The sequence below is a fragment of the Coffea arabica genome, chromosome 4e (assembly GCF_036785885.1).
Source record: "Coffea arabica cultivar ET-39 chromosome 4e, Coffea Arabica ET-39 HiFi, whole genome shotgun sequence".
Taxonomy (NCBI): Eukaryota; Viridiplantae; Streptophyta; class Magnoliopsida; order Gentianales; family Rubiaceae; genus Coffea; species Coffea arabica.
In genome coordinates, this window is record NC_092317.1 from 47321575 (window position 1) to 47335369 (window position 13795).

The 13795-nt window shown below is 34.8% G+C and overlaps 3 protein-coding genes across 3 annotated transcripts; 2 read left to right on the forward strand and 1 right to left on the reverse strand.

Annotated features, from left to right (window-relative positions):
- The first annotated feature begins 792 nt into the window (after positions 1–792).
- On the forward strand, positions 793–6136 carry LOC113742179 (vacuolar protein sorting-associated protein 29-like). Its single transcript, XM_027269931.2, has 4 exons — positions 793–925; positions 1079–1303; positions 5087–5224; positions 5584–6136. Exons 2-4 carry the CDS (start codon positions 1172–1174, stop codon positions 5887–5889), a joined length of 576 nt encoding a protein of 191 aa, XP_027125732.1. The 5' UTR covers positions 793–925; positions 1079–1171; the 3' UTR covers positions 5890–6136.
- A 2826-nt stretch (positions 6137–8962) lies between these two features.
- On the forward strand, positions 8963–9703 carry LOC113741114 (uncharacterized). Its single transcript, XM_027268595.1, has one exon. The coding sequence runs from the start codon at positions 8963–8965 to the stop codon at positions 9701–9703; it is 741 nt and encodes a 246-aa protein (XP_027124396.1).
- Positions 9704–10890: 1187 nt separating this feature from the next.
- LOC113742178 (uncharacterized) lies at positions 10891–13505 on the reverse strand. The gene is made up of 5 exons (XM_027269930.2): positions 13176–13505; positions 12989–13038; positions 12058–12181; positions 11871–11969; positions 10891–11680 (listed from the first exon to the last, which is right to left on the reverse strand). Exons 1-5 carry the CDS (start codon positions 13366–13368, stop codon positions 11058–11060), a joined length of 1089 nt encoding a protein of 362 aa, XP_027125731.1. The 5' UTR covers positions 13369–13505; the 3' UTR covers positions 10891–11057.
- Between the last annotated feature and the right edge of the window lie 290 nt (positions 13506–13795).

Here is a 13795-nt window from a genome sequence, read left to right on the forward strand (position 1 = left end):
TTATAATAAAATTCTAATTGAAAATATATAACAATAAAATATATGATCACTTTGAATGAAAGTTAAAACAAAAGAAGTAGGATAAAGGGAAGAAAGGGAATAAATTGAATTCAAAAGTCTCAACAACCCTATTTTACTACATATTTCAAGTTAACCTATGTAAGAAAAGATTGCTACCAAGGAAAAGGCACTGTGAAGTCCTGTTTATTCCTCTAATTTTGTGCAATACTTTCATTTTATTTCTATATGCATATAACAAATTAAATAATTTAGGTGTTTTATTGAAACATCTGAGTCCAATATTTTGTTTACTAAAGTATGGGTTTTATTTTACGTTTGGTATTTTAAATCTTTGTTATAATTATCGTGCTAAATTCATATGAAAATTTTTCGGTTTTACTTCAATTTTATTCTTGTGAAGATTTCAAGTGAAATTTTACTAATTATATGAAGCTCTGGTATTATGATGTGCTGAAGAAAATTATAATTTTAAAAATTATGATTTTTCCATATTTTCCTTTCATTTGACCACAATAGTCTTAATTCTTATTCAAAGCGAAGCAATAATACACACACACATACTTTTTGTTATAAAGTGAAAAGTTAGTCTAATTAAAGTAGTAATCTTTTCCACCAAAATCGTATTTTTGCCATTTATGTTTTTATTGGATAATAAATTACTTGAATGAAATTAATTTCGTGTTAAGTGCCTATTAAAATATTTTAGGGTGTAAAGTGCAAGTAGTACAACAATTTGTGGATTTTTTTTTTTTTTTTTTTTTTGCATTTAACCCAATAAATAAGCACGCTAATCGAGCAAATGCAGAAAATGCCAGGAGTCAACATTCAACAATAAAACTCAAGAAACATTGCAGAGGTTTCATCTCAATGGGCTCTCCTGTCTATTTCTCCACATAAACCTCAGGTTTCTTTAAATTTTATAACCCTTCTTTTCTTTTTCTTTCTAATTTTTTTAATCTTTTGGATATAAACAGCATAAAGCTTTAAATTTTCATTCTGTCAAGTTAATAGTTTTTGTGAATTGTTGATTGAATTATGGTTCTATGGAATTTTTCAGATAGTGGGTTGTAATTAAAATTGGAGAAATTTGATTTAAATTACTTGGAAAGATTGAAAAAGATAAGAACAATAAAAGGAAGAGGGAGGAGGGATGGTGCTGGTTTTAGCATTGGGTGATCTTCACATCCCCCACAGGGCACCTGATCTGCCTACAAAGTTCAAGTCTATGCTAGTACCTGGAAAGATCCAGCATATAATCTGTACTGGCAATTTATGTATTAAAGTAAGTATCTTTTCTTTGCCCCTTTTACTCATTCATTTATTTGTTAATTGGTTCTTGAAAAGTTTCCAGAGGTAAGCTAGGCAAGGGTGAGAGACCAATGGAGTTTTTAGGACGGAGTTTTAGTTTGATTTTCAGTTTTTAGTTCCAATTTTGCAGACTGGTTTTTTTAAGTAAATTGTTGTTCGGGAGTGAATTTATCTTAGTTCCTTTGTTTTGTGGTTTAGTTAGGAAATGAAAATTTAACTTCCAAGAAAAAGCAGGAGCTCGTTTTTGGTTTTGAAGGAATATAATAAGCGAACTGTACTGTACTCGGTCAACAATAAAAGCTTCTCGTACTGGTGGAGTATTCATGAGAGGTGATGCAGAAAATATGTGACTTGGAAAAGTAATACTCAGTGAGGATTTAGTTCTGCTGACATGTAGTCTAGAGAGTTAAGATGTTGCCATAGAGCTAAGATATTGTGCATAATGTCATATTTCCACCAAAAAAGTTTTCTTTTGGCATCAATTGTATTTGAAAGTTAGAGATGAATACTTAATTTTTTACATGATTTGCCTTTCGGTTATCTTATATTTTTTGGTTAGTTTTTGTTTTATGTGATTTAACAATTTCTCAAATTTTTTGTCCGCATTGTAGTTCTTCTCAGGTACTACCATTTAATCGACTACTGATAGCAATGTCCTCAAATGCAAACTTCTGTAAATACTGTGGAACAATTCACTTGCATTAGTAGTACCCTAATTGTATAAATGCATTGCTGTCTAGATGCAGTTTAAAACCTATGTGTATTTATTCACTTTATGAACTTTGAATGCCAACTTTTTCTGTCAAACACTTCAACTTGAAATGCTGTTGGAGAGTCAAGGGAAGAGTAAATCCAAAAAAATTTTGAGATTTGTTTAAGCTGTTGTTTGAGCTTCTGGAAAAGTTTAAAGCAGTTTTAACTCTTCAATAGACTACTCAGCGTTCAGGTTCATTGTCTTTATGGTTATTGATTAGTGTAATTTTTGTAAATTCAAAAATTCATCCTGTCAAATACTTCTTACCAATTAAGGAACAGGTTAAGGAGTCTAGGAAAATTTAGATTTTGTATATTAGGCAATAAGCATGGTGTCTAATTGGGAGTCCTCACCACAGAAGGATAAGCATTAGCTTATGGAAATTTTTGGGATAAGTAATCATGCATCTTTTATTATCTGCATCTTGAAATACCATAATTGTGCTTTTGATAAAGTGTTGTTCATGAGCTTCCCTTGGTTATAAAGTCAATATTACCTCTGAAGGTCGTTTCAAAAACTATATGTAGGTTCCTAGAAGTTCTTCTTCTTCTTTTTCTCTTAATGAACTGTTTGTTGCTTCAAGATGGTCCTGAAATATGTTGATTTGGTTGTTTGATTTGCTGGAGCATTTCCAAAACTTGTTAAACACCACTTACATTTCCATGCAATAATGTTGGGGGGGGGGGGTGGGGGTTATGCAAGAGTGCATTGCTGCCAAGTAAATCATGTGTATCTAGATCTGATTCATATAGGAAGATCTCAAATTTTTTGGTCAGAAATCTAACAAGTGAAGGCTTAATAAACATCAGTGGCATGGTATTATTATTCGTTTTTTGATGAGTATGGGCCTGAATTATTTTTGCAAGTCGAAGAAGGGAAATTAGAAGAACCATAGAGTTTAGTTTCATTAGAAAAAGAAAGCTTTTTTATCTCTGATACTCAAACAGCGTAATCAGATATGGTCAAATTGTGCAGAAATAAGTAATCAAGTAAAAAGTGTGGTGGGGAGGAACTGTCAAAAATCTCAAAAATTGGGAATTGGCCATAGAAAGGGTTCTGGGCATAAGATTTTTCAATACAGAGTGATTTTATCTTGTCATCAAAATCTTAGCCTAGAGAAATAATGAAAATTTAGTAAAGATCTGGTCTTATTAACATAGCTGAAAGGGTGAAATATTCAAATTTCTCAATCTTAATTTGGTACTTTAATGATATTGTCTAGTTATTTGAAGCTGGTTTCTTATAATGTAAGCAAATCTTGGATAAGATTTGATTTATAACATTGAATAGTTTGGTTTCCAATTGTTTACTTACTAAGTGCTTGAGCAGTGCTTAAGCGAGCTTAGCTATATTGGAAACAATTAAAAAGCTCAAAAGTGGCTGGATTTAGTTTATCAATCAAAATTTAAATACAGTTTTCCCCAGATGCAAGCTAAATTTCAAGTAGCTTTGAAATTGTAATCAGCAGTGTAGTAGTTATAAATCTATCGAAATGAAGTTCTTGTGGTTGATAGTTGGCATGTTGGATGAACCAAAGCAATACCAATGTCAATTTAGCTGCTACTTATAGCTCTGTGAGGAGGAAGGCAAGATATCCATAAAAACTTGTTAGGTCAGTACTGATATAATATTTTTGAGAATCAAACAGCTATATTGACAACTGAATGAAGAGTATGAAATGCAAGAGTAACATTTTGCTTTAGAGCCATTGGAGGTTCTTCTCGTACCTTAGAAGTCCCCTACTGCTAAGCCTTACTGTCAAAGGACAGGTGCACTTTAGCAGCGGAAGAACATATGGCTGCTACAGTCAATTGATAGAGATACAGGATGTTAAGCTCAAAGAGACAACCTTTTGGGTGTCTTTCAGTCTGAAAGAAGGTTCGTATTGATAGAGACTTGGAAAGGAGAGAAAGGAATATGAGTAGATAATGTGCAGGAGCTTTTCAAAGTTAGATCTCTATTTCGTATCCGCTATGATAAGTGTGACATGAAAGATTTCTTTGTAGTGGGGATGCATTTGTTTAGACTTCATATGATGCTCTGTTAATTTGCCTACTTTTGAAACTAAGGGTCTTAGTGGTAAGCAATTCTTTTCTTGAGTCTTCTTGTTGTCCATTTAGTTGGTTTTGCTTTATTTTGATGTACTGAAGTTAAAATTTCCCTGTAACTGTATACATGAGGAGTTGAAGGACATGAGGATCGCTTGCTTATGATTTGGGTGAGTAGGATGTAATTTTCAGCAAGCTGTTGCCTAGAGGATCATCCATGCATACTTATCTAATTCTGTACATGTTAGAAACTAAACCTTCTTTTTATTTCCTTTTTGTAGCATTTGGTAATTATTCAGCTGTGAACCCTGCTTGTTTAAAGAACATGCCAAATCAGAGGAGAGAAAGATTTAAAGGAAAGAAAATTAAATTATATATAGATGGAAAATAACTCAATTGTAGGTGTCTATCAGATTATTCAAGAGATTAACTCCTGACATGCTTTTACTTGGGCTTTGTCACAAAAATCTTCAGCAATTTGGTGGCATAGGCTTCATGGTTGCAAGGCATTTTTTTTTTCTGTCGAACTGATGAAGTTAAATCTTCAGTTCTCGAAAGCACTTGAGTAGAGATGTTTTACAAACTCTCCTTAGTTTTTTCCCCCCAATAACATGTGGATCATTGATCCCCTTCTAGTTATATCCCTAATGCTATGATTTTCGGAGTCATTCGTAGTGGTTCATTTGGAAAGTTCATTCAAATGTGTGATTTCCAATAGCAGGTTCCTTCCTGGTAGCTGGCTTTCTGACTTTTGTAGCATGTTTATTACTATTTGGACAATATCCAATGTAATCTTAGGACTTGGTATAATCTTTGTGTAAACATTTTTCTACACTTTCCCTGTGAAGTTTCGAAATACAAATGTATTTTGCCCTTTTTTCTTATTTTATTTTTATGTACTATCGGTATATGGCTTCTAGCAGAACTATCGTAATGTTTGGTATGCTGTTTACAGGAGGTTCATGACTACTTGAAGACCATCTGTCCTGACCTGCACATCACTAGAGGTGAATATGACGAGGAAACACGCTACCCAGAGACCAAAACTCTAACCATTGGTCAATTTAAACTTGGAATATGCCATGGCCACCAGGTCTGATTTCCTTTTCTTTCTTGTGATTCTTCTGCTTTAGTTGAACTTAACTTGGGGTCGTGCATTGACCTCCTGGGGTCAGGCTGACCTCTAATTGGTAGTAGATAGAACTTCATCTAACTAATTTAATATTGCAATAGCAGCTTTTGTGCGTCCTCTTCAGCATTTGCTATAGTGGTAGACTTGATAGCATCAAAACTGTCTCCTCCCTTGAGCCTAAGAACCACTGCCCCGCCCCCCCTTTCTCCATACCTCAGCACGCCATATGATATGCCAATGTATAGGTTTCTGGCTGCAAATAAAATGCTGGTTTTAATCTGATCTTATCATAATCTTTCTGGAATTTTGCCTTTCTGAAGGTTATTCCATGGGGGGACCTGGACTCACTGGCCATGCTTCAGAGACAGCTGGATGTTGATATTCTTGTGACTGGTCATACACATCAGTTCACAGCATATAAACATGAGGCTGGGGTGGTAATAAACCCAGGATCTGCCACTGGTGCCTACAGTAGCATCACCTATGATGTCAATCCTAGCTTTGTGCTGATGGACATCGATGGCCTTCGTGTTGTTGTCTATGTTTATGAACTAATTGATGGAGAGGTAAAAGTTGATAAGATCGATTTCAAGAAAACAACAGCATCTGCAAACTCGGCTCACTGATGACATGATGCTGCTGTTTTGGACTACATAAATTTGTTCAAGCTTAGCGGTCCATTTGCTTGTGTGTATGTTTGAGCTTTAGCTTTACTTCAATGTGGATTTTCGTGCGTGCCCTCTTCCTTTTTCTTACTTTTCATTATACCTTAGTTGGTCCGATGATATTTTGAGAGGCTGTAATTAGATGATAAAAGGAATGAGGCTTTATTGGATGGTTTATTCATTCATTTATGATCCTTTATGACGCTAACTCCCCATTCTATCTTCAAGCTTTCTTTACTTTGTACCAAGTATATCTCAGTGTAACCAGCTACTGCTGCTTCCCTCACCGTCTTAGCCTTGCGCCGCAAAATGCCATCATCCTCCTATGTTTCCAGGGATCCTTTTTAACTCAGGCACTGTATGACAATCTCCTGCATTTGCTAATGCTGCTCGAATGAAAGGTCGTAATATAAAAGGATATGGCACTTCTTTCTCTGGTTCTTTGGAGGGGCCAAAGGTCCTGATCTACGATTATATCCCGGGAAAGCTACCCTGATGTCTGCTCCCTGCAGTTATCTAGCTTCGTTAGGTGAATCTCTCAGAATCATTGCCCCACAAGGATCATTGTACAGGCTGGTTTTTACCAGGACATCTTTACAACTGTTCCCTTCCCCCCCCCCCCCCCCCCCCCCCCCCACAGCAGTTTTCTAACTTCATTAGGTGATTCTCTCAGAATCATCACCCCAGGATCATTGTCAAGGCTAGTTATCAGCAGGACATCTGCACAACTGTTGCCTTCCCTCCAAATGAGCTCCAAATATGGCGCTCATTTGCCACCACAGAATCAGTTTTCTGTTTCCGGTATCACCTTCCTAACTCTCAAATTCCATGCCAGCCACAGCCCGTACGTTATAGCCCATAACTGAGTAGCTATATTACTAACAAGTAGCAATTCTAAAGATTATGGCAATTCGCAGAAGTCAATTGCCTAGGCTGTGAATTTGTTCATATTTGCATGGTGCAAGCTTAGCAAATAAACTTATCACTGCTTTCTTCGTTAAAATTATGTGGCTAGATATTAACGTTTAAGTCATGTGCTACTATGGATTAAACACTAGGCACAAAATTATCTAGGGAAAATTATTTAAAATGTCGCTCACAGTTCGCCAACTAAATTTTTTCAACCTTCGCTTTTAAAATATTAATTTTACGTCCCTTGTAAATTCAAGTTAGCAAAATTTAATCCTAACCTAAGTTTCTAACTGTTTTTTAGCCTGAAATTACCGTATGACTTACATGCAATCATTTTTTATAGTATACAGAAAGATCACTTTTTATTTTTTTATTTTTTAGTGGCAAAAATGAATATGGGTTGGTCAGATCCCACTTTTTTAGAGGAAAAAAAATTATTAGAGTTCGTGTTAGATCCTACTTTTTAAAGGACAAAAATAAATATGGATGGAGTCATTTGTTTAGCTACAAATGCAATCTAACCTTTTTGTCCTTTAAAGAAAAAAAAACTATATATGGGTCATATGATGAATTTAGAATAAAACATCAAATTTTACCGACTTGATATTATAAGAGACATAAAGTTACCATTTTAAAAGTGAAGAATGAAAAAAATTCATTTTTCGAAATGTTAGGAATCTTTTGAACAATTTTTCCAACTATCTATAAGAAAATGAATCTAGTTCTGATTTTCATACATTTATTTATGGTCATTCAAACGAACCAAAACTTCCTTTATTTCTCCTGCTTGGAGACAGATGTCGTTCCCATGATTACAAGCTATTTTCTTCTAAACGATACTTTTAATCCTGAGCTCTAGATATTTTGAAATCAACCAGCAGAAATAGAGACCCTGAATCATCTTTTAATTATCATATCATTGCTTAGATATAAACAAGCCATGCAAGGGCATGATTATGCAAAAATAAAATATGCACGGAGAAAAATTCGTTAATTATGAGTATATACACACCAACTAATAAAAAACGATTTGTCTAACGGTACCCATAGGGCACTCGTCAAGATATATTTCAGGTGTTATATTTTTGAAAATATAAAATTAATTAGAAAAAGTAAATAAATACAAGGGAGGATAAGCAAGATTAAATAGGAAAAGTGTATAAATACAAGAGCGAATAATAATTATTAGTATATATATACATATATATATATATATATATATATATATATATATATATATATATATAGTAGGTTAGGTGAATACTAGGTATGTTAATGAGTGCCCTAAGGGCATCCGTTAGAAAAATCCGATCAAAAATAATAATAATAAAAATTTGTTATTAATAAGACCAGGGACAAAACTATCTACGAGGATATGAACCTAGTGCAAAAATAAGCTTCGCATGGAGAAAAATTGGTTAATTATGAGTACATATAGAGCAACTAGTAATAAAAATTTGGTACCTTACTAGAGGTTCTTCATCAAATAAAAATCTATTGGTCTCCTATGACATGATTAATTTTTTTTCCGTACGAAGAATCTAATTTTCCAAAAGGCAAACAAACACAAATATGAGATGCATGCATTTTCGATGCCCTTTACCGGGAATAAGTCAAGATTAAAATTCTGTGAATATATCTCCAAATATTTCTAGGCAAATACAAGGTGGTACAAACACCATGTGCTTAAGAAGAAAACCTTGATCATTTGATGGTAACAAATCTCTGTATGTATATTTTCTTGATGTTCCCACAAAATTTTATAGAGAGTAATTCTTAATTGCAGCATTGTTTAGTTGGCAAGCTCATCAATGAGACATATATGTACCCAAATAGTTCCAGCTGATAATAAGTATCTGAGGTCGGTTTTAGTTGCCACATTGCTCATTTCTTTTCAAAATTCTCACAATCCCAACTTTCCTAAAAACTGCCATTTAATTACTCAATTAATACACAAAATCTTGATAATAATTAATCAAATCTCTGGACTTGCCTAGGATGTTTATATATATGAAGAACTGAATTGGGCATTCTTCAGAAACCATTCTCGAAATTCTTGTGTACCAAAAAAAAAAAAAAAGGTCATTATTTTCTTGGATTTTTTTCTTTCAAACTTTAGAGAATGGAGCATGAAGCTGATACACCATCTGATGATTTTTGTGATGCCTGGCAGGCTGATCATCTTGAAATACCCAAAACTGATCAACCTGCACCATCCGATGATGGTGATGATGATACTCAACAATTCTTCATCAAATTTAAGGTGGAGCTCATCTATCCACCAGACATCACATTAGAAGATGATGAAGATTATGTGCTAGTTGAATTTGGTTTGGAAAGCAGCACCTCAATTCACCAATTTTGGGCTCCTTGCAAAAGATCAGACAGTGAAAACTTGTCATGGGATGAAATCTCTACCATGCTAACAAGAATCAATGTTCCATTGCATAAGCAGCCATCCATGTTACACCGAATTTCGACCTCTGCTAATCATATAGCCAATGCAGATCATAACAGGTCTAAAAAAGTATTGCCTATGATGGTTTCGATAAGTATTCTTGTCGATTACTCCTGCTACAAGCAAGAAGATGCTAGCACTTATGTGCTGAGGAACAACGCAGATGTTGCCAAATTGATGCCTGTTCCTGCTAGTAATGAATCAGTTGAAGGACTGAAGAAGGAGATTCTTGAAGATCAGGGCAATGTTTCCGTTAAACAATGCATGATTTGCCTGGAAAACCTTCAAGCTGGATCCGAAATCATGGGCATGCCTTGCTCTCATCTCTATCATCAAATATGCATTTTGCATTGGCTTAAGATTAGCAACTTTTGTCCCATTTGTCGCTTCCAGTTGTCTGCTTGAGCTTCTTGGAATTTCATGATGTTTAGGGAGTTGGGATCAGGTTCTACTAAGGCCCTTTTCTGGCCTTTAGCCTCTATTTTCCATAGTTAATAATCTGATGGAAGTTGGGTCCTTTAAAAATGGTGAAGTTTATTTGCTTTGTGACATCAGTTTATTTAATGCCTTGGGGGCAAGGATAGAATTAGTTGCTGAATACAAGTACAACTAGACACATGAAAATACTTTTTTTAATTTAATTTTTTTTTAGCCGGGGATCCTTCCTCATTTTTTCAATCCCACTCCTCTCTCCTGTCAAAAAATAAAAAATAAAGTACTTTAATTCTCCTCATTACGCTATTTTTTTTCCTCAATCTAGAACCCTCACCCTAGATAAAAACTTGCACGAGTAACGCATCAAAAGATATATCAATTGTACCCTTTGGTTATACTTCTTGCATTCGAACTGCAATTCAAGAACATTATGGCTTAGAAACCCTAACGATGAATAACAAAATTATATTCAAATTCCGAAGTTATTGTTCTTGGTGTGAACGATATGGATCCATGCAGCATAGAGTAAGTGAGACATAGATTTATTTCAAAGCCATATACATAAGAGGGAAGAAAAGAAAAAGAAGAAAGGAGAATGTGTTAATGACCCATTATGATTTTATACATGAAATGCTAAAATAAGTTGATTGACGATTAACTCTTAAATCATTCATATAAAATCTAAAGTGTGGAAGGAACTAATTAAAAAGGTAGGAAGAAAGCCAGAGCTAAAGATTGTTGTTTTTAAGAACCTTAATAGAATCTTCAATTTCGGTATTAAAGGGGAAATTGACACAGCTAGTATATATGGTGCAAAAAAGTAGAGACAACTTTTCAAAAAGATTTTATGACACAATATAATTGTATTTTAGAATGGTTCAAAAATAAGAAACTGTTTTCCCAGAAGGTTCTGTGTCACAATATAGGTTTTTTCTCCCCTCTATCCTACAGAAAACCTATATTCTATGTATATAGGATAGGTTTGAGCGTCTGTATTCAGATTTCAAAGATTTTATTTTGAGCGTCTGTATTCACAAGCCAATCTTGCTCAATTTGAAAATGTATTAAAAAAATTTTATGGTGAAAAATTAGTGCTCTTTGTGTTTAACCTAAAGTACTAGAAAATAGGAATACCTGAAAAATATAAAATCTAGTAATTGAATAACTCCAAGATAGCTCTTCATCATATAGAATACTGCATTTATGAGTCACTAATAATAACAGTTAACAAAGCAAACATCAAATTAAGGAGGACAAAGGCTAAGTGCTTGTATAAATAGGCACTCTTGTGTCTAGCAATGCAAAGGAAAGAAAAACACAACCCCTAATGATGAGCTGTGAACCTATAAACCATAACATGGAGGTAATTTTCTCCAGGGTTAACAATCTGAGAAGGGAAATTTGGATGATTGACTGAATCAGGAAAACCTTGTGTCTCCAAGGCAAGTCCCCCATATCTATGGTAGGTAGCACCATCTTTCCCTAGTGTATCATTCAACATATTACTTGTGTAAAACTGGACACCTGGTTTATTGCTCCACAGCTCCATCTTCCTGCCTGATTTAGGTTCTTGCACAACTGCAACTTTGTGTACGTGCCCATTGGGTACATAATCGACCACATAGTTTATATCATATCCAGAAGGAAGCTCATTGAACTTGACACCAATACTTCTGGATTGAAGGAAATCATAGGGGGTTCCTTGTACAGGAACGAATTGCCCGGTTGGGATCAGCTTGTCATCAACTGGGGTGATCTTCGACGCGAAAAGCTGTATGTCATGTGAAAAAATATCACCACTGCCATGGCCAGCAAGATTCCAGTAGCTGTGGGATGCCAGGTTAATCGGTGTGGCTTTGTCAAGTGGGGTGGCTTCCATCTTCAGGCCTAGCCTGTTTCCTCCAATAATCATGTACGTGACATACGCATCGACTGCACCAGGGAATCCTGCCATCATGCTAAAAATTGTCATTCTCTAGCAATAACATGCCGGAAACAAAAAAAAAAAGCGAAACAGGGAATGGGACAGAATATCTGTTGAACGCCGGTAAATACTGAAGGGTTTTTATAAGAAACAACGACTCAATATATAAGTTACAAATGCGATGCAATAATAGGAAACAATTATGATTTATACCTTGTTCACCATCATAGCTGTGATAGTGGAGGGAGACATGGGAGTTCTTTTCGTAGCTTGTCACCTCCCATAGAACATCACTAAATCCTCTGGTACCACCTGAAGTGGAAGTAGTTATGTCAAGAATGACTAGAATTCCAGGGTAGACTTAATATGTGTTTTGATAAGAATGCAGAATTGAGAATACCATGAAGTGTGTTTCCATGATCATTTGCAGGTAAATTATACTCTACACCATTCAAAGTAAATTTTGCCCCTCCAATTCTGTTTGCTACGCGGCCAATAAGACCACCAAAATAGGTTGAATCATTCTGCAAGACGGGAACAATAAGTGCTTATAAGTACAGCTAACCCCATTCCTAGAATACGAAATTCATTCGCCCAAAATTTCAAGAACACATGAAGAAGAATGGAAAAGGACTTGATCTTCTTATTCAACCATTGGATGGGATTAATTCCATTCTCTAGTAACTGAAAAAAATCAACTGCAAAAAGAGTGAGGCCTGGAAAACCAAAAGAGAACAAAAAAAACTATATAATGTAATTGAAGTCTAGTTCAAGTTCTTTGTCCCTTATATATTGAGAATTGATTACTTCCACTCTCTTAATCCTTTTACGTACAAAATTGATTCGTTATCTTTTTTGAGTAGTAAGGCATTTATTTAAACCCCAGCATAAAATTCATCTGTCTAGCCCAAAACATAAATTCAAGTGTGTCATTATGGTAAATTGCAGATGGCAAGTTCATTATACCATTAGTTTGCCTTGAGTCATCTCTGCTTATAATGTCAGAAATGCTTCTTCCCTCTTATTCATGTAGTTAAAAACCATTAATCAGGTTACACTCGTCTATTGTATTAAAAAGTGTTAATTGAACTACACTTCATATATAGTAGTGGGTGAGAATACCAATTTGGAAAAAAATTGAAAAACCCCTATCATGAAATTATATCATAAAGTGAATTTGTCAACAAAAAAGATGAGAAGGGAGGCAAAATTATATCATAAAAGACCAAAATGAACATTTTTATCGTCCAAGAAAGTTAGGCATGAAACTCATTCAACTGATATTGATACAACAAAAAGACAGACTTGTTTACTGTGGTGTTGATGCTAACCTTGTATCCATCAATGGTTGGATAGCCAAGAACAACATCGTCCAATTTTCCTGAATCAGAAAAACCCACAAAAAAAAATCAATAGTTAGAATAAGAAACAACATAAATAAGTATCAAATCAGCAAATTCTCACCATGAATTACACGAAAAGAAAAAATGAAGAAGAGGAAGGCTATAGTGAACAAACCATTTCTATCAGGAACGATGACAGAAAGGAGGGTAGCACCATAGTTAGTGACCTTGATAGAGATCTTTCCATTTGTCAACTCATACACATTGATGTAATTATCGTAATCAGTTGCATAAACGTTGTTGCTAAACAACAAAGTTGAACCAATCAGAACAAAGAAATACACCATAGATGATGCCTTGGACGCCATACTAGACTAGAATAGAACGCAGAGAATATACTAGACGACAGCAACAAATGTTTTTTTGTCTGCTTGCCTAGCATAGATTACTATTATGTTATATACTTGGTAGCAATCGAAAGGATATTGATGGATGAGGGGTGGAGAGAAGAAACGGGATTTGTCTCAATCCAGATAATAACCCATCTGTAAAATCCATAACAGCAGTATATTGGATAAGGATGATTGATGATTGAGCAGGTGTGAACGTTGGAGGGAAATCAGGGAAGAGATTATATTGTCTTTCCATCTAGAGTTGGCTGGCGAAATCATTGACTCTTCCCAAAAATGCATGCACAAAATTCGCGCTAAACGTCGTTTTCCATACCTGGAATGTGTTCCTGATCATTGTCATATTAAATATTGAATGCTTTTATGCCTTAAAGATATCTGAATT